The following is an 18468-nucleotide window of genomic DNA, read 5'->3' on the forward strand; positions in this document are numbered from 1 at the left end:
ACTGAGCAGTCCTTGTCATTCAATCCAAAAGTCAGTGCTCGTTTTTTCAGTATTATTTGGCTCTTCTGGAAACCACAGATCTGAAGACACTGGTTGTCCATTCGAAAACCACACATGGTTATCTTGCTTCACCAAGTCTGTGCCAGCGGTCCAATAAATAATAATGAATTTATTTATATGTGTGTCTGTTAGATATTGACTTATTAATTTTAATTCCGCTAAGCTTTCAAACGAGATTAACTCTGCATCCAATCGTCGACAAGATTCGTATCCAATATCCATGCATCTAAATAAGATTAAAATGAATTATTTGATTATTATAATTTTATTTACTTAAAAATGTGAAACTCACTCATGGATCGTAGCTGTGCTATTTTCTCATCGTTTTGGGTGGTTTACAGTTTTACAGGCGCCTAAAAAAAGGCCCTCCAGGACACACTTTCCAGGATGGGCAGGCTCCTTGAAGATTCCAGTGTTAAAAATGTGCCTCGCTTTCCGAAATCAGGAGAACCGCGACCACCAAAAATACTCCAATGGCTAGACGCATCTTGAAGGCTTCAAATGACAAGTTTGACTAACAGTCTCAGCCAATTCTGAGACTTATAAAGCCTTAACAGTTGATAAAAAATCTTAGCTTCGAAAAAAATATTATTGCTACGGTCAGTCAATAAGTAATTATATTAGTACGCTAATGAAGCGAAACGGGAGAGGCCTTCGTTTGTCACATTGCTAATGAAATATTGAAAAAAGTCAAACATTTTTAAAACATTTCCAGCCATGTCCGTCTGTCCGTCCGATTCTACGCAAACTAGTCCTTCAGTTTGAAGCTCTTTGGATAAAACTTTTCAAAAAGTCTTCTTTCTGTTAGATGTATGTTATTATATAAGTCGGAACGGGCCGGAACATCCTAACCGAGCACATCCACATCCCCAAGGTGACCTGGGCGAAGTGAAGTGCCAGCACTCGTAACTTAACGTGAAACGTGAAATATTAAATGTGTCTTGATATTCTTCTAGTGATAACTAAGCCTGAAGTGAAAAATAAGATGCTGATATTTTATATGATGATTGCATAACGCTCTTCATTTTCATAAATAAATTTTAAAATTTTTAAAGTTTTTCACCAGTATTTTCCGTCTAGATTTCACGGTTTACATTTATTAACTTGTGTGAAATTTTGAACATATCAAAATCGCCATTATCCGCGTATAACTTCACGTTCACAGCAGGCGGGATAATCACCGTTTGGAGCTATGTACTTTCCGAATTTTTGGCCTGGGAAGAGTGCATAGACACCGCACCTAAATAAGATTAAAATAAATTATTTACATATCTTATATTAACTTAAAAAGGTGAAACTTACGAATGGATCTGAGCTGAGCTATTTGCTTCGCACATAATTTGCTCGCATTTTTTCGGGTTGCGGGCACTTTTACCGGCGTCCAAAATAAGGCCATGCAGGACACACTTTCCAGGATGGGCAGGGTCCTTGAAGATTCCACGGGAAACCGCTGTCTCGCTTTCCGAAATCAGGAGAACCGCGACGACCAAAAATATTCCGATGGCTAGACGCATCTTGATGCCTTTAAATGACAAATTTGACTGACAGTCTCACTGAATTCTGAGACTTATAAAGCCTTATCGGCAGATCAAAAAGGTCGGGCACAGCTCCAATCTTAGCTTCGAAAAAAATGTTATTGCTACGGTCAGTCAAGAAATAATGGTATTAGTACGCTAATTAAGCGAAACGAGAGAGGCATTCGGATTGCTAATGAAATATTGAACAATTTCAAACATTTCAAAGTATTTAACGATCTGTTTGTTTTTCTTCACATCTATGTGAAATCATATGTATGTTTGACGATTAGTTTTTTAATGTCTATGTAAAATACATAAAAAGTAAATGAAGTGTAATTACAATAAGGAGCCATTAAATATAATTACACGCTGATTAACATTAAAGTCATTTCTCAATATATACAAAATTCCATCAAACAAAAAGTCAAAAGTTTGCAAAAGTTAAGATTAGAAACAGTAGGAACTTAATGTAGAAATGAGACAGAAATCAGTTTTTGACAAATTGAATGATTAATACTGATAATTAAATCCAAACCATTTAAAAGAAAAAAATAACTTACCTGTGCGATTTGCATTTTTAAAAATAGGCTGATTAGGAGATATCGATAGTCGCAACCATGCCTTTGTGTCACCGCTAGTTCTCTCTGGTTGTAAACAGAAACAGGGAACGATTCAGACCAACTCAGTAGTTTCATTCGTCCCGAAGGATCACCGTAACTATGTCCGACGAGTACGCTTGCGTGGCTAAAGGCAAACTCAAGCTTAAGAACGACTCGGACCTCAAGAAGAAAAAAAAGAAGCATAAGAGCAAGGACAAGGAGCTTCAAAAGTCGTACGTGGAGCAGCAACTGGCGGAGACGGCCACCACCACGTCCTCTGGCGTTAGTGGCTACGAACGCAAGCTCACCAAGGCAGAGCTGGCCAGCAAGAAGCAGCAGGAGAAGATGCGCAATAAGCGGATCATGGACAAGGCACAGACTACTCACAAAGAGCGCGTGGAGAAGTTCAATGAGCATTTGGACACCCTAACCGAGCACTTCGACATCCCCAAGGTGTCCTGGACGAAGTGAGGAGACAGCACTCGTAACTTAAAGCATACATTTATTATTAGGTTAAGTAATTTCGACTATGTTGTGACCTGGGGCGCGGGAAAAGTGAGAGGGAGGCCAAAATAAACAATCCGGATGGCACAACTAAGCTAAATACACACGACATATGTAGTTACAACGTATAGAGGGGTAGTTTCCAACTTTCAGTCCAGTGTCCTCGGAGAACTTTTGATTAATCTCCTAGCGTAGTGCAATCAGCTCAAACATGGCGTACTTCCAAGTCCAAGAGCGCACTAGCTGTTCAAATCTATCTCGCTCGTGCTCGTAGATGTAGCCCAACTCAGGTTCCATGCAGACCTCGGTGTAGGGATCGGTCAGAAGGCTCTGTACCGAAAGCAGCACCTTGGCCACGTTCAGCGCCAGCGACCAGTTGTGCTGCTGGAAGATGTCGATGCCCACGTCGCCATGTCGCGACACATTCGGGTGCAGGATTTTGGTTAGGAAGCGCACGGTGGGTGGCGTCATCGGATAGCGCTCCGGAAAGTAGATAAACAGGAAGAATTTTCCGCCCTCGTAGGGACTGCCCGGTGGCCCCAGGATCGTGGCTTGCCAATAGTTGTTCTGTCGATCCAACGGTATTGCCGAAATTCCTTCTGAATCGTAGCTGTTCAGCAAATTAGCCTCGCCGCGCAGGAAGTTGTTGCGCATCGCGTTTCCCGGCTCCCGCTCGACCAGTTGTTGATCTGCCTGCTGCGCCCCCTGACCTCGTCCACCCATCTCAATCAGGCAGGTGCGACAGAAGCAGGAGGACATCAGCGCCCCGTACAGCCGGTACCAGTTGGGATTGTCCGCCAAGCTCTCGAACAGCGGCCAGCGCTGCTTGATATACGCCTTCCACATGCTCTGAGCCGTGTTCTTCCCAACGATGTCGTGCCACTGCTTGCACACCTCACTGGCCATCCACAGCGACATGTCGTCCAGATAGGCGAATATCTTCAGCATCACCTCGACGGGTATTATGTTTACGATGTTTCTGCTACTGCCGCTTGCTCCGCTTCCGCCGGCGGCGTTGTATTCATGGACTCGCGCCCGTCCATCGGCCAATTCATGCATATAATGGGGCAGGGCCAATGGTGCCGTGGCCCGGGGTCTCTTGATGGGCAGCAAAAACGGATTGACAGCCCGCTCTTGCTCAAAGTCGCGCTCCGGAGACTCCCGTCGTGGTGGCGCCGCTTCGGGCGCCTGCTGGGGCAGATCAAGGACTGGCTGGGCTGGCTGTTGCTCCTGTGGTTCCATGGGTGGCTCAGGAATCGGGTTTTGTGGATTGGCCGGCGGTGGTTGAGGGTCCTCTAGATCCTCGAACCCCATGATGTCCACGTCGTTTTCGGTCTCCTCGTCCTCCTGCTTGTCCTTGAACGGAGGCTCGTCGTTCCCAGAGTCCTCGTCGTCTGATAGCTCGGTCAGGAGCTCCTCGGCACGCTGGGCGTTGTAGAGGAAGGCGTGGCAGGCGCCGCACAAGGGCTCCCCAAAGTTGGGGCCATAGTAGCCGTTACACACCCAGCAGGTATTGCTATTCTGTAAATTTGAAAGGTAAAGTCGCTACATCCATTTATCTACAGAAAAAAGTGGCTTCTTGTATACACACCGAAAAAGAGAACGTCGGCTCTGGCAGCTGCAATTTGTCCTGGTCTGGATCGTCCGGGTCGTCCATCTCGTCGCCGCTGCTGCTGGCTAGTTCCCTCGCCAACTGCTCCTGGTCCTTTTGCTGCTGCGCTGGCACGCAGCTAGTCATTTTTATCAAGAACTCTCGAGAAACTGGTGCGAAAACAAAAACTTTGTGGCTGCTAGTGTGACCAGCGCGTACTGGCTTTAAAAAACCAGCCCATAGCGCTGGTACCCAGATTCGGGCGTCCATCTCTAAGAGCATCGGTCGATAACCAAAACAAAACAGCTGCGACGTCACACGTGCAATTTATGTGAAATTCATTTAGAAAATGAAGCCAAAAAAGAAGCTGGGCAAGTTAGAAGCTAGAAAATAATCATCTCAACACCTCCTAAACTGTCCTTTTATTTCAGGTGTGGGCCTAAGCCGGGAGGAGCGTCAGGTGCTTGTTATCGGGGAGATTATCCAGGAGCTGCTTCGGGCGCATGAAGCCAAGAAGGATGTAAACCTCAACAGGATGAAGTCCTTGGTCTCCTCCAAATACGGACTGGACAGCTCGCCCCGACTGGTGGACATTATTGCAGCCGTGCCGCAGGACGCTAAAAAGATCCTGCTCCCGAAGCTGAGGGCGAAGCCCATTCGTACAGCTAGTGGCGTAAGTCGAGTCTTTAATATCAAAGTTAATTATAAAAATATTCTTAGAACTATGTCCTGTTACTCTTGGTTTATCGGGTTATTCAGATTAAATCATATTGCAGTATTTAATCTTTTTATTTCCTAATCCTTTACTTCCTTATGAGCACATTTAATGGTTTCACCGCCATAATTAGCTGTTCAATAGGACTAGAACACCTTGCTGGTGTATCCTATGACAGACAGCCCAATCCGTTCCTTACTAATAACCATGTTCAATCGCATTACCTTAGATCGCGGTAGTGGCCGTCATGTGTAAGCCGCATCGCTGTCCGCACATCAACATGACGGGCAACATCTGCGTCTACTGTCCCGGCGGACCGGACAGCGACTTCGAGTACTCCACGCAGTCGTACACGGGGTATGAGCCTACCTCGATGCGGGCAATTCGGGCGCGATACGATCCCTTCCTGCAGACCCGCCACCGCGTCGAGCAGCTTAAGCAATTGGGCCACAGCGTTGACAAGGTGGAGTTCATCGTAATGGGCGGCACGTTTATGTGCCTGCCGGAGGAGTACCGCGACTATTTTATCCGCAACCTGCACGATGCCCTCTCCGGACACAGCAGTGCCAATGTGGCGGAGGCCGTGCGCTACTCGGAAAAGTCACGCACCAAGTGCATCGGCATCACCATAGAGACACGGCCAGACTACTGTCTCAAGCGGCATATATCGGATATGCTCAACTATGGGTGCACCCGTCTGGAGATCGGCGTGCAATCGGTTTACGAGGACGTGGCCAGGGACACGAATCGGGGGCACACGGTGCGGGCTGTGTGCGAAAGCTTCCAGCTGGGCAAGGATGCCGGCTATAAGATTGTGGCGCACATGATGCCCGACCTGCCAAACGTGGACTTTGAGCGCGACATCGAGCAGTTCATCGAGTACTTTGAAAATCCGGCCTTCCGCTCCGACGGGCTTAAGATCTATCCGACACTCGTCATACGCGGAACCGGCCTCTATGAGCTGTGGAAGACCGGACGCTACAAGTCCTATCCGCCTTCGATGCTTGTGGACCTGGTAGCCAAGATTCTAGCCCTTGTTCCACCTTGGACCCGAGTCTACCGCGTACAGCGCGACATTCCCATGCCGCTGGTTAGGTGAGTTGACCAGAATGGAATAATTTTATGAGTCTAATATATTTATTTCTTTTAGTTCCGGCGTAGAGCACGGCAATCTCCGCGAGCTGGCTTTGGCCCGCATGAAGGATCTGGGGACTACGTGTCGAGACGTTAGGACACGCGAGGTTGGCATTCAGGAAATTCACAACAAGGTACGCCCTTATGAAATCGAGCTAATACGCCGAGATTATGTGGCAAACGGCGGGTGGGAAACGTTCCTCTCATACGAAGATCCCGAGCAGGACATCCTCGTCGGACTTCTCAGGCTGCGCAAATGCTCGCCGGACACCTTCCGCCCGGAGTTAAAGGGTGCTTGCTCTATTGTGCGCGAACTCCATGTATATGGCTCTGTGGTGCCGGTTAATGCGCGTGATCCCACAAAGTTCCAGCACCAGGGCTTTGGTATGCTGCTGATGGAGGAAGCTGAGCGAATTTCTCGCGAGGAGCACGGCAGCACCAAGTTGGCAGTCATATCGGGAGTGGGCACCAGAAACTACTACCGCAAGCTAGGATACGAACTGGACGGGCCCTACATGTCTAAAAGCATAGCCTAATAGGAATACAGTATCTTTTCTGATGGGCTTTAAATAAATAAATTAAATATAAAATTGACTACGTTGATATTGCTTGATGGATTAAACATTTTTATTTTATCACGCTAGGAGCAGTAAGATTTTGCTACTTAAAACTACGGCTTTAAATATATACATTAATATATAGAGTGAATCGATTTATTGGCTAAAAATCATTGTCTTCAAGTTTTTGGCTTTATCATTTCTAGGTCGTCAATCGTATATAAGAAATAAAATGACTAAATAATTAATGCTTAGCAACAAAAATAATCTAATTTTGTCCTGCATTGTTAAAGTCATATCAATTTAAATCGACCCACTCCTATATACACACACATAAATAAATAAGTTAGTTTCGACTGAGGAAAGTGTGCAATGTTAAACAATGGCCTCCGCTGAACCGAAGACCATGAATATAATCCAGCCGACAAGATTGATTCCAGCCGCCGCGCTGAACACCATCGGCCAACTCTGTGTGAGCTCCAGAATGTGTCCAGCCAAATAAACACCGAGGAAGCCAGGAATCGCGCCCACTGTGTTCATTAGGCCAAATACGCTGCCCGAGTGCAGGGGAGCCAGATCTTGGGGATTTACTGTCACCGCATTGTTGTGGAAGCCAGTACCGCCAATGATAATGGTCATGCAGATGAGGGCTGTGTGGAAGTCCGAGGTGCGGCTCATTACGAACAGGGCCACATTCTGAGCGGCGAAGCAGCAGCTTTGGATGAACTTTCGCACCGTCGTCGTCTGCCACTCGCGGGCGAGCAACCTGGTGGTCAAGTACTTGGCGAAAAGTGTGCATGGCGGAAGGGCCAGCCACGGTATCATGTTGACAACCCAGCCCTTGGCGTGCGGGAATCCGTCGTGGAAGTATGTGGGCAACCACGACAGCAGCACAAAAAAGCAGTTCATCTCGCAGGCATGTGTCAGCACACAGGCCCAGAAGGACAGTCGGCTGAAGTAGCGTAGCCAGGGCACAGCCGTCGTCTCCGCAGGACTTTTATTTGCATACAGACGCGACGGCGTGGCAATGTTTATGATCCTATTGCGCTCCCCGGCCATTGCATAGTACCGCAGGACGAGCGCCCAGGCAATGCCCATCAGTCCAATCACCCGAAAGACGTACGACCAGCCAAAGTAATCCAGCAGGAACGAGCCCATGATTCCGGTGAGTAAAGTGCCCAAAGCTGAGCCAGCTGTGAGCAAGCCAAAGAAGCTGCTCCTCTCATTGGGGCAGAGATTCTGAAAAGGATTAGAATTAAAGTAGAATATATGTGTGATTTATCATTTTATCTGCTCACCTGACTGGTCAGACTGATCATGCTGGGGAAGTGGACGCCCTGGAGGGCTCCGTTTAGGATTCGAATAGCTACGATAAAGGGAATGGCATAGCTCTTGATGGAACCCGCCGACCATATGATCGTAGGCATCAGGAATGTGATGAGCGACCATCCGATGGCGGCAGCCAGGATGACCCGCTGGCCTCCAAAGCGGTCGCTGAAGTAGCCACCCACCACCTGCGTCAGGGTGTAGCCCCAGAAGAAGGAGCTGAGCACTGTGCCCGAGTCGGTTTTGCTCCACTTTTGGGCGGATGCCACGGCCGGCACAAGGAGGGGCATGGTGGTGCGGGTGGAGTAAAGCATGCAGGTCCCCGTTATCAGTGTAATGAACCACACGCGCTTCTCGTGCCTGCAAAGAATCGGTGGAGGAACTTAGTGAGATAACGAATCGAAGAGATGTATGTTAGGAATCCCACCTGGTCCATATGCTCTGCGTGTCCACCAGCTCCCCCCGCAGCAGCGAATATTTGAGCTTTTCGTCCATGGTCAATTTTGTAGGTCCGGATCTATTCCAACTGCTTCACGGCACATATTAACTCCAACTGCTGCGTCGCTTGCCGCTGTGGCATATTCTAATGGCCTTTGTTTACTTTCATCCAGTTTTCTTCGTTCGAGCAAGCCAAAGAATATGCGCCAGTTCAAATTATGTTTTTACGTGGCTGATTTTCCAGCATTTGCTGTATTAGAGCATGTTGCAAACTGGTCGACTCGCCTATGCGCTTCACTCTAGAATTAAGGTACTAAGGTACACCGGAGTAGCAAAATATATATTTTCAATTCTTTATTATATAAGATGGCATTATGGGCTATTGATTTTTTTTTCATTTAACATAAAAGTTTAAAATAATATCTTGTATACAAAATTGAATTTTTCCTAAAACTCCCAATTGCTGCCGGTGTAGGGTGCATAAAACAGTGTACCCAGTTTGTGATTTCCGTGTTGTTGTTAGGTCGATATGCCTTAAATCGATAATTTTTCGATAGTGCAACATGTGTTTCTGCGCTTAACAGCACATTTTGTTGTGCAAATATTACTGTTAATAAATAACCAAGGAGGTAAACAAACTATCTAAGCAATTATCCATAAACTACATTTAACAACAAACCAATAAAGCGTAAGAATTTTAAATATCTATCAATTGGCAATTTCCTTTAACTCTGATTAGCTGATTTTAGAAAAATGAAGGGAAAATGCAGAGTTTGCTTACGGAAGCATCGAAATATGGTAAATATCTTTACTGAAACACAGGATAAAATTGTCATAGCGGACATGATTTCGGAATCCACCGGCTTTCCTGTTAAAAAAGGCGACTCACTTCCTGAATCCATTTGTCCACCTTGCCTTCAGGATACCCAAAACGCTTTCAGGATAAAAGAAACCTACGAGAGGAGCCAGCAGTTCATATGTCAAATCAAGGAGGAAATCATAGAGGAAGATTTTCTGGAGGAAGAAGTTCAGCACTGCGATACGGAAGAATCAAATTTAGACGGGGAAACGGATCAGTTCGTTTGCCACGTCAAAAACGAGCCACTCGAAGAAGACTTCCCGGAGGAAGACTTTTCCAAGATATCAGACACCAAATTAGAGCAATACAATTGTCAAGAAAAAACCGAAAGAAGCGAAGATGTTGATGAAGAAGATCCAACCAAAGATGCTCCTTCGTTTAAATGTCTTCTTTGTCCCAGGAGATTTCGGAGCCAATACATTCTTAGTCTTCACACACCTGATCACATGCGGGAACAACAGTACAAATGTGCCCACTGCTCCAAGACTTTTCGTACTAAAACACAACACAGAACCCACATGCAGACTCACACTGGGGAACGATCGTACCAATGTTTGCAATGTTCCAAAACCTTTCTCAATAGTTCCAATCTTCAATCGCACGTTCGAATTCACACTGGAGAACGACCGTTTAAGTGCCTCAAATGTCCAAAGACTTTTATCCAAAAAACCCATCTTGTCAATCATGATCGAACTCACACCGGGGAACGTCCATTCAAGTGCCTACAATGTGACAAGACTTTTATACAACCAGCTAATCTTCAGACGCACATCCAGAGTCACTGTAAGATGGGTGTAAAATTTCGGAAAAATAGTAAATCTCGCATCCAAACACGCACTGAGGAGCCACATTTCAAGTGCTCCCACTGCTCATTGTCCTTTGATCACCAAGATGCCCTCACAGACCACATTCACACTCATAACGCCTTGTTTGAGGAAGAAGTTTGCCAAATGTCAGACAATGAAATCGATCCATTCAGCCATATCGAAGTGGATATATTTGAAGACAATGATAAAGAAGATGATGAAAGCGAGGATTATGGCGATGATGTTACATTGTTTGAATGCCCTCATTGTCCAAAGATATGCAAGCGCAGTCATGACCTCAGAGCCCACTTAAAAAATCATTTTGAACGACTGCAAAAGTGTCCCCACTGCTCGAAGTCTTTCAGTATCATATCCAATTATAAGAGACATCTTCGGATTCACACGAGGGAAAGGTCGTTTTCCTGCTCTTATTGTCCAAAGAATTTCAGAAATCCAGCGCAGCTTAGGGAACATACGCGAACTCACACTGGAGAACGGCCTTTTAAGTGTTCTGAATGCTCTAAGTCATTTACCCATAACTCCGTTTTAACAAAACATATGCGATCCCACACTGGTGAAAGACCATACAAGTGCAACCAATGCCCCAAAGATTATGCACAATTGGATCACCTTAAGGAACACATTTTAAGGCACAATAAGGAAAAAATCAACCCTAAAGATGAGGCTCGTAAGTGTAGCCAGTGCTTTAAGATATTTAAAAATGCAACAACACTTAGGAAACACATTCTGATTCACAAAAGGCAAAAAAAATACCCATGTTCGGACTGCTCAGAGAGCTTCAAAGAAAAAGATTCTTTAACAAATCACATATTACAAGTTCACTCAATTGACGAACCCTTGAACTGTCTTGAACAACCCTTTAAATGTGAACACTGCTCAAGATCGTTTTTAAATGATGATAATCTTAAAGTTCATACGCTTACTCACTCCGAAAAACCACGTCTTAAATGTTCTTATTGTAAAGATACTTTTGCAAACAGTCAAACTCTTAGATTGCACGTCCGCATTCACACGGGGGAAAAGCCGTATAGCTGTCCTCATTGCTCAAAATCTTTTTCGAGAAGCGACTATCGTTTAAAGCACATCAAAAGTTGTCACGGAAAAAAAGCATTTTCAAAATCCACATGTGAGCCTTCAATAAAGGATCCGAATGTCATTCCTGTTGAAGAACTTTAGTAATCTGGTTTTGGACCTGAATTTAAGCTTTAATAACTTAATTCTTGTAAATAAATATGTTACTATGTTTTAATACGTTTGTTTGCTTAGCGTTGGTAAGGGAAAACAATAATAAGTCCGGGTCTGTTAATATTCAATGTAAATCCTGGAGAATAATTTATAATCTTTCTAAGCCGTTCTATATTTGCTTAAAAAATAATTTTATTATTATATAGTAGTTTTTATATAGTAGTTTTTATAGTTTTATTTCAAAAGACCTCTAAAATATAGTTTTAAAGTTATAATAATATTCTTCGTTATTATTTCTTACTAGCAAAAATACAGAAGGAAGTAAATTCTTTAATCGATTTTCACTTGTCTCATAAAATAAATAATACAATTCAAAGCTAAAGTGCATATGTATATAATTGTGCTATAGGGAATCCTTTAAATTTATGAATCTAGTTCAATTCCATTTCTAAAAATTTTCTGTTATTAGTCATTATTATATAGAAAATACTTAAATGCATAATATCCAATATTACAATTTTTAAAGGTTTTTAAAAACAATTCGTTGTTGTTATAAATATATTAAAGAAAGATGGCATTTGGATATTTCTAATGAACAAAAGGTAAGGATCTCCTTGTGAATTCCTATCCTTAAAGGCCTCTTTGCAGTAGGGTTATTGGGATGACAATCACTTTTCTATTCTATGAGTTCGAAGGTGCTTATTGAGGTAGCGCTTCAGAGTAAAGGACTTGGAGCACAGAGAGCACTTATGGGACTTACTCGTCGAATGAGTGAGGATATGGGCTTGAAGAGCATACCTAGAAGTAAATTGCATCAAGCATTGGGGACATTTGAACAGAGGATTTTCAGAGTGTATTTTAATATGCTCGTTAAGAAATTTCTTTCTTGCAAACGATTTCGGGCACTGGGAACATTGAAACGATCCTGCATCCGAATGGGTAGTCATATGTCCCCGAAGTTGTTGTTTCAAGGGATACGAATTGGGACATTGGGTACATTGAAAGGGTCGTTCTCCGGTGTGAGTGCGAATATGATCCCGCAGATGTGATTTTCTGCCAAAGAATTTCTTGCAATAAGAGCACTTGTGCGGGCGGATTCCGTCGTGGATTCGTTGGTGGCGCAGGAGATCGGAACCCTTCACAAAGGACTTGGAGCACTCGGTGCACTTGAAGGGTCGCTCGCCCGTGTGGATGCGGATGTGCGACTGAAGTGTGGGATGCTGTGCAAAGGAATTGGGGCAATGTGGGCATTTATAAGGCTTTTCACCTGTGTGACAGCGAATGTGAATTTTAAGAACTGCTCTATTAACAAGGAACCTCGAACAATGCGGACATTGAAAAATTTCTTTATCCAAGTTTCTTTTCCTTCGTTGTCGTTTCTTGTTTTTCGTGGATTTTGGATCCTGGCCAGCTCCTTCACCAGAATTAGGGGCATTTTCCTCGCATTCTTTGTCAGAAATTTCCCAGTCTTCTTCTTCGAGCAACGCGCAAATGGCTTCTTCGATGCCTTCATCTCTGACCTGGCAGAAGAACTGGTAGCTCCTCTCGCAAGTCTTTCGGATCTTAAATGCAGTCTGCGCGTCCACCAGACAAGGTTGGCAAATTGTCTTGGGAAGCGAATCGGCACGATTGACCTCGAATCCGGTGCACTCGGTGATCATTTCTGCTATGGAGGTGTCCAGTTTCGGCATTCGGTCGAAAATGTTGACCAGGTTTCCGGCATTTCCCAGACAAGCCCGGCAAATTTTCTCCATGGTCCTGAATAATATAAATAATATAAATCAACCATCTTAAAGAATATATTCCGTTGAATTTACCAAGTTAATATAATAATCCAAAAATAATCCAAATCGTTTGTTGCCTGAGTTTCTGTCTATGAATTCGTGAAAGAGTCCTCAGCTAAAAACACATGCAAATATGCAATCTGATATTAATATCATATGATCATAACACAACAATAAGAGCTGTTATACGCGTTGGATAATTAGTTAAAATAAAATGATATTATCATAGAATTATAAAAGATTAAAATGAATAGAAAATAATATTTTTATCTTGTTAGCAAAACCTTTAATTCTAGAGATTTTATAACCCAGCAAGTTTTGACTTTAATTTAAATTAAAAGAATTAATTTAGTTTTGTACCATTACATGCAAATATCTAAGTACAGATATTTATTAACAATTTCTAGTTTGCTTTTATATAAACAAGATATAAGTAAACATGGTTTAACAAGGGATTGTATCATTTTGAGGGTGCTCCCCAAAGGGAAAAGACATTCTATCGAGTGTCCCTAAAATTTAATCCTCGTGCGTTTTCATGTGCAACCGCAACCTCTGCTTGATGCTGAAGGACCTCTGGCACTGAGGACACTCGTAGGGTTGCTCTCCCGTGTGGGTTCGCATGTGGTTTTGTAGTGTAGATCGGGCTGAGAATGCCTTCGAGCACTGGGAGCACTTAAAGGGGCGCTCCCCGGTGTGACTGCGCAGGTGGATGGTTAGGAGCTTCTGCCATCTAAAGGACGTCGAGCAGTGCGGACACTTGTGGGGACGCTCACCGGAGTGGCCCAGCATGTGGTCCCTCAGAGAGCCGGAGTAGGAGAAGGATTGCGGGCACTCGGGGCACTTGAAAGGGCGCTCGCCCGTATGGATGCGGATGTGCCTATGCAGGGCACTGCTGTCCTTGAACGACTTCTGGCACTGGTCACACTTATAAGGTCTTTCGTCAGAGTGGAGTCTTATGTGCTTCGTTAGATTGCACTTCAGCCTGCATCGCTTTGGACAATGTGGACACTTGAAGGGAAGCTCCAGATCACCAGTATCGCTGTCATCTGTCAAGGCCTGCTCCTGACTCTTGACCTTCTTCTTCAATTGGCAGAAGAAGTAATGGCTCTTCTCGTACGTTTTCCTAATATCGAATGAATTTTGGACATCCTCTCGGCAAGACAGACAAATAAGTTCGGGCAGTGAGTCCCCTTTTTTCACTATTAAGCCGGTAGATTCCGAAATCATTTTCGCTATTGAAATGCCAAACTCCTGCGTCCCTTGATATATGTTTACCATGATCTCAGACCTATTCAAGCAAACTCGGCATATTTCTTCCATTTCACTGAAATGGGCAAAAAATTAAATATATTAGCTTACGTTTTTTTAAGTTTCTTTTATAAATACAATTGCTAAACTAACACGGTTTGCTTGGTTTGTTTTGATTACTGAATATCATTGCTCTAGTCACCCTGTGTCTGTACAATGTACTGTTAAAAATAATCCGATTTTTTAAAAACGAGTTATCGAAAAATGTGATAAGCATTAATCAATTTTGATTTAACAACTGTATTCAAATAAATTACAATTTAAAAATTCATAAAAAAGAAAAAATAATATTTAAATTAATATTGTAGCTTACCCTGCCAGTTCCAAATAAGAACAGCAAATGCAATTCACAAATTAATAATTCTTTAATGTTTTTTATTATAATATTTGAGAAATTGTTTGTGTTACATTCAATTTTATCTGTTGTAAATATCGCAAGGTCTATCAAGATATTTTGTCTTAAAATAGTAAAAAACCTATGCTAAGTAGTATTAGTTTCTATTTCTTGGGCAGTGCATCCTCGTCCGTGGGATCGCAGTCGGCGCAGTGCCAGGAGTAGCCGCGTATCTTGGGAGATTTCTTGAGCGGCGGATCCAGGCAGGCAAAGTGGTAGTGCCGGTGGCACTCGTCGCAGGTCACTACCTGGTTGGACTTCCCAGTCTGGCTGCACACGCAGCAGCTAATCTCCACATTCGGCTTGGTGTTGGACACTCGAGGGCGTCCCACGCGCGGCTTCCGGGGACTTGGCTTTCGCGGGCTGACCTTCCGCTTGGGCGACGGGGTGGCGGTGGCAGTGACGATGGCGGGAGTGACAGGCGCCTCCTTGGGCTCCCGAACCTTTTGCGGCGACGTTGCCGGCAGCACAATGGGGGCCAAGGCCTGCTCCGCTCCCTGGACACTGTCCTCCACAGTTTCGACCGAAGTGGGACGCGAAGCCTCGTCCACAGAGCGCACAGCATTGGCCGGCACGTAAAAGTACTGAGACTCAGGCGCATCCTCGCCCGGCAATCGCAGGGCCTTGAAGATGATCTTGATGGTGCTGCCCGAAGAGTTGGCCACGTTGTCTAGGTGAGACGACGACTCATCGAGATGTGCTCGCTTTTTTCTCTTCCGCTTGTGCTCCTTGCCGATGGATTTCTCCGTATCCGAAGACAGGTTGTGCTTGTTCTTGTGCTTGTCCTTGCGTTTCCCCTTGCGGGATAGTTTTCCGCTGGAGTCGTCGATGGAGTCCTCGCAGCCGGATAGATTCAAAGTGCCAGCATTGGGCGTGGGCAACGCAGGAACAGCCGCTGGGGTGGGCGTGGCATTAGCAGTAGGAACTGGCGGAAAAAGATCCGTGACATTAGTTTTGGTTTAAAATGAGAAATCAATTTACATACGCTTAGCCCAACTATAGAATACCCAGATACTCACCAAGCTAAATTTCTTAATTGCAACGTTGAGTACCAATAAATTTTGCAATGGTTTATATACTCGTACTATTAATATGTAGTACAGTCCAAACAAATCCAATTGTAAGAAAATTAAAATTTTAAATGAAAACGTATTCTTTCTTATTTCACTAGGCAAACATTCATTTTGTAATCCTGGATATTCGCAAGTACATTAAACCAATATGTCTAGATTCTGGTATTACTTTCAAAGTAAAGATTCACAAATTTTTATATTTTTAAAAACTAAAGAAAAACTCAAAATTAAGCATTATTTTCTTAGCAAGAATAGTGCAAAGTCGAAATCTTCACATCAAACTCACCTTTGGTAGGTGTTTTACAAGGCGATTGCAGTTTTGAACGTTTCGGCGACTTCGTCAGATCCTCGATAAACTCTGAGGCAGTGGCTGGCAGGGATTTGTTCAGCGCCCGCTTGGCCGGCACCTCCTTGGAACCGAAGGCAGCGGCAACTGGTACATCGTCCAGCGAATATCGATCCACATAGACCAGGTGGCCATCCTTGTTGAAGCGAGTGCGGGACTTTCTTGGGCCCGAGGAGATCTCCGTGACGGCATCTGAACCTTCCGACTTGTCGCAACACTCAGAGCACTGCCAGCCATACAGCTTGGATTTCTTTGGCGGACGCGTAAGCGGCGGATTCAGGCAGCCCAGATGGTAGTGCAGGTTGCAGGTGTCGCATTTGACCAGCAAGTGCTGATCCTTGCTCCGCTTGCAGATGCCGCAAGCCACCGAAGGGGCGGCATCCACGGTAGTCGAAGAACTGCTGTGCTTTCCCTGTTTCGCCTGAGTGCTGAGCATGCGCGAAGAGTCAAGTTTACTGCCCGGCGGACCCAGGTGGCCCAACGGAAAGCCCACGCCCATTTTCAAGGCAGCTGCTGTGGGCACCGAGATGGGTCGCTGGGGTGGAGTGGGTGTGCTCGTCTTGGGCGGCGCCTCGGGCAGTGGACGTGCTATGAGCTCCACGCTGGGTAAAGTCATATTGGGTGCAATTTGCGCCAGAGTAGAGTGCAAACTCTTAATGCTTGTTAGTAGGGAATCCTTAGTGGCCTTCACCGCCTTGCGCTCCTCCAAAGCAGTGTCATATTGAGCCCTTAGTACGTCTTGGTCCTTAGACAGCACAGCATTGTGCGAGATAAGCTGCCGCTGCTGCAGCCGAAAGTCCTCCATTCGAACTATGCGGTCCATGTAGTAGGCAGTGAACTCAACACTGAACGCTGGCGCAATGTGCCACTTTTTCCGGATGTCTGTCAATGCGTTGATATGCGCCTCTCTCTGCTCCAGATGCTGCACATCCACGGACATGATCTCTGCCTTGGCCAACAGGCGACGGCAGGCCGAGGCCGAAGTGGTCAGAAGGCGAGACATTTTCTGAGTCGGCACCCACGGCGTCGGCTTAAGCTCCTTGTGCCGGGCGTACTTGTGCTGGATCTTGAGAAGTTTGCGCTGAATGCGCGCCTGGGCTGGATTCGGATGAGGGGTCGAGGCCTCGGTGTCGCCAGATGTTGCCTCCTTTTCCCTGGCCCGCTGGAACATGTTGAGCCGTAATGTATGGTAGTTGCGTCGCCGCTTCTTAATCATTTCCTTCTCGGAGTGGACCTTGCAGTGAGCGTAGAAGGGATCGGCAGCATCGTCTTCGTGGTGCGCCTCGATGAGGAAGCCGGCCACCTGGGCGCAGGTCACGTGGAAGTAGGTCTTGCACATGCCTGCATCGCAGCCAATGCAAACACCTGATCGAGCGAACAGAGAATTCTCACAGAGCGAACAGACCTTGGCGCCCCACTTGCTGTACTGCATCTCGAACAGCGTCACCGATGACAGCTGCTCCACTTCGCCGAAGGCCACGCCGGGTACATACAGGGCGCAGATCAGGTGCACCCACTTGCCCACATCAGTCTCCTTGTAGATGCCGCCTTTGTTGGGGCACAGCTCGCAGTCAGGCTCCGAGACTCCTGCGCGACAGGCCTCGCAGAACCACGGTTCCGTGGAGCAGGTGGAGTTGGTACTGGAAATGCTCACGTTGTCACTGACGCCGTAGCATCCCTCGTGCACTGACACGCCGCAGGAGTCGCACTCCACGATTTCGTTGACGTCGTCGCTTCGCTCGCCCAGGCAGACGCAGCACATCCGCTTGGCCGGAGCACTGGATAGCTGAAGCGGGGGTCGAATGACGCCCCCACCTAGTGCAGGTGCTCCTTCGTGGTCTACTCCGTTGATCCCGTTCGCCATGGGCGACGGCTCCGTTTCGGCCAGCAATTGGCGCAGCTGTAGCGTCGAGTCCTCGCTCTCTGCATCCGAATCCGACCCAGAATCCGAGCTGCTGCTCGCGTCGCTGCTGGCGTCGCCATCGCTCTCGTCCTTCGAACCGTCCGAGCAATTGTCGATGTCCGGCAGGAAATCACTGTCCGAGGAACTCTCGCCTAGGTCAAAATCGAGCAGGGCCTGGGTGGTGATCTTCGGCTGACGCGCTCGCTTCATGATTCAGCAGCAATCTCGGGTTTATCCGCAATTATTTCCGCAATTCTCCTTGGCACCCGAGACTGAAAAATATCGACTAGTCGATAGGTCGCCACTAGAGGTGGTCTGTGCTTTATTGTGATAAGCAAACGATGTATC

At 45.8% G+C, this 18468-nt stretch overlaps 9 protein-coding genes across 13 annotated transcripts; 3 read left to right on the top strand and 6 right to left on the bottom strand.

Moving 5' to 3' along the window:
• Positions 1 to 1106: 1106 nt before the first annotated feature.
• On the bottom strand, positions 1107 to 1612 carry LOC108040949. The gene is made up of 2 exons (XM_017118665.2): positions 1363 to 1612; positions 1107 to 1300 (listed from the first exon to the last, which is right to left on the bottom strand). Exons 1-2 carry the CDS (start codon positions 1572 to 1574, stop codon positions 1198 to 1200), a joined length of 315 nt encoding a protein of 104 aa, XP_016974154.1. The 5' UTR covers positions 1575 to 1612; the 3' UTR covers positions 1107 to 1197.
• Positions 1613 to 2205: 593 nt separating this feature from the next.
• Positions 2206 to 2808, top strand: LOC108040978 (protein FAM32A-like). The gene has a single exon (XM_017118718.2). The coding sequence runs from the start codon at positions 2297 to 2299 to the stop codon at positions 2645 to 2647; it is 351 nt and encodes a 116-aa protein (XP_016974207.1). The 5' UTR covers positions 2206 to 2296; the 3' UTR covers positions 2648 to 2808.
• On the bottom strand, positions 2662 to 4418 carry LOC108040975. Its single transcript, XM_017118716.2, has 2 exons — positions 4272 to 4418; positions 2662 to 4201 (listed from the first exon to the last, which is right to left on the bottom strand). The coding sequence occupies exons 1-2, from the start codon at positions 4416 to 4418 to the stop codon at positions 2867 to 2869; spliced, it is 1482 nt and encodes a 493-aa protein (XP_016974205.2). The 3' UTR covers positions 2662 to 2866.
• A 94-nt stretch (positions 4419 to 4512) lies between these two features.
• Positions 4513 to 6714, top strand: LOC108040974 (elongator complex protein 3). The gene is made up of 4 exons (XM_017118715.2): positions 4513 to 4642; positions 4703 to 4944; positions 5216 to 6081; positions 6137 to 6714. Exons 1-4 carry the CDS (start codon positions 4621 to 4623, stop codon positions 6654 to 6656), a joined length of 1650 nt encoding a protein of 549 aa, XP_016974204.1. The 5' UTR covers positions 4513 to 4620; the 3' UTR covers positions 6657 to 6714.
• Positions 6715 to 6725: 11 nt separating this feature from the next.
• On the bottom strand, positions 6726 to 8930 carry LOC108040977 (solute carrier family 17 member 9). The gene is made up of 3 exons (XM_017118717.2): positions 8431 to 8930; positions 7976 to 8363; positions 6726 to 7916 (listed from the first exon to the last, which is right to left on the bottom strand). The coding sequence occupies exons 1-3, from the start codon at positions 8496 to 8498 to the stop codon at positions 7053 to 7055; spliced, it is 1320 nt and encodes a 439-aa protein (XP_016974206.1). The 5' UTR covers positions 8499 to 8930; the 3' UTR covers positions 6726 to 7052.
• A 115-nt stretch (positions 8931 to 9045) lies between these two features.
• On the top strand, positions 9046 to 11463 carry LOC108040994 (zinc finger protein 883-like). 5 transcript variants are annotated; one of them, XM_017118743.2, is made up of 3 exons: positions 9057 to 9129; positions 9191 to 9239; positions 9363 to 11463. In XM_017118743.2, the coding sequence occupies exons 2-3, from the start codon at positions 9195 to 9197 to the stop codon at positions 11301 to 11303; spliced, it is 1986 nt and encodes a 661-aa protein (XP_016974232.2). In that variant the 5' UTR covers positions 9057 to 9129; positions 9191 to 9194; the 3' UTR covers positions 11304 to 11463. The 5 variants fall into 5 exon arrangements, with proteins under 5 accessions (XP_016974231.2, XP_016974232.2, XP_016974228.2 ...); XM_017118742.2 differs by having other exon boundaries at positions 9046 to 9070; positions 9181 to 11463; XM_017118739.2 differs by having other exon boundaries at positions 9191 to 11462.
• A 178-nt stretch (positions 11464 to 11641) lies between these two features.
• LOC108040992 (gastrula zinc finger protein XlCGF8.2DB-like) lies at positions 11642 to 14519 on the bottom strand. The gene is made up of 3 exons (XM_017118737.2): positions 14456 to 14519; positions 13130 to 13211; positions 11642 to 13070 (listed from the first exon to the last, which is right to left on the bottom strand). Exon 3 carries the CDS (start codon positions 13064 to 13066, stop codon positions 11981 to 11983), a length of 1086 nt encoding a protein of 361 aa, XP_016974226.1. The 5' UTR covers positions 13067 to 13070; positions 13130 to 13211; positions 14456 to 14519; the 3' UTR covers positions 11642 to 11980.
• On the bottom strand, positions 13475 to 14511 carry LOC108040993 (zinc finger protein 239-like). The gene is made up of 2 exons (XM_017118738.1): positions 14498 to 14511; positions 13475 to 14420 (listed from the first exon to the last, which is right to left on the bottom strand). The coding sequence occupies exon 2, from the start codon at positions 14414 to 14416 to the stop codon at positions 13613 to 13615; it is 804 nt and encodes a 267-aa protein (XP_016974227.1). The 5' UTR covers positions 14417 to 14420; positions 14498 to 14511; the 3' UTR covers positions 13475 to 13612.
• A 231-nt stretch (positions 14520 to 14750) lies between the features above and the next one.
• On the bottom strand, positions 14751 to 18443 carry LOC108040959 (PHD finger protein 14). Its single transcript, XM_017118675.2, has 2 exons — positions 16158 to 18443; positions 14751 to 15723 (listed from the first exon to the last, which is right to left on the bottom strand). The coding sequence occupies exons 1-2, from the start codon at positions 18328 to 18330 to the stop codon at positions 14903 to 14905; spliced, it is 2994 nt and encodes a 997-aa protein (XP_016974164.1). The 5' UTR covers positions 18331 to 18443; the 3' UTR covers positions 14751 to 14902.
• Between the last annotated feature and the right edge of the window lie 25 nt (positions 18444 to 18468).

Source organism: Drosophila rhopaloa, unplaced genomic scaffold, assembly GCF_018152115.1.
Source record: "Drosophila rhopaloa isolate 14029-0021.01 unplaced genomic scaffold, ASM1815211v1 contig_2, whole genome shotgun sequence".
NCBI classification, from domain to species: domain Eukaryota; kingdom Metazoa; phylum Arthropoda; class Insecta; order Diptera; family Drosophilidae; genus Drosophila; species Drosophila rhopaloa.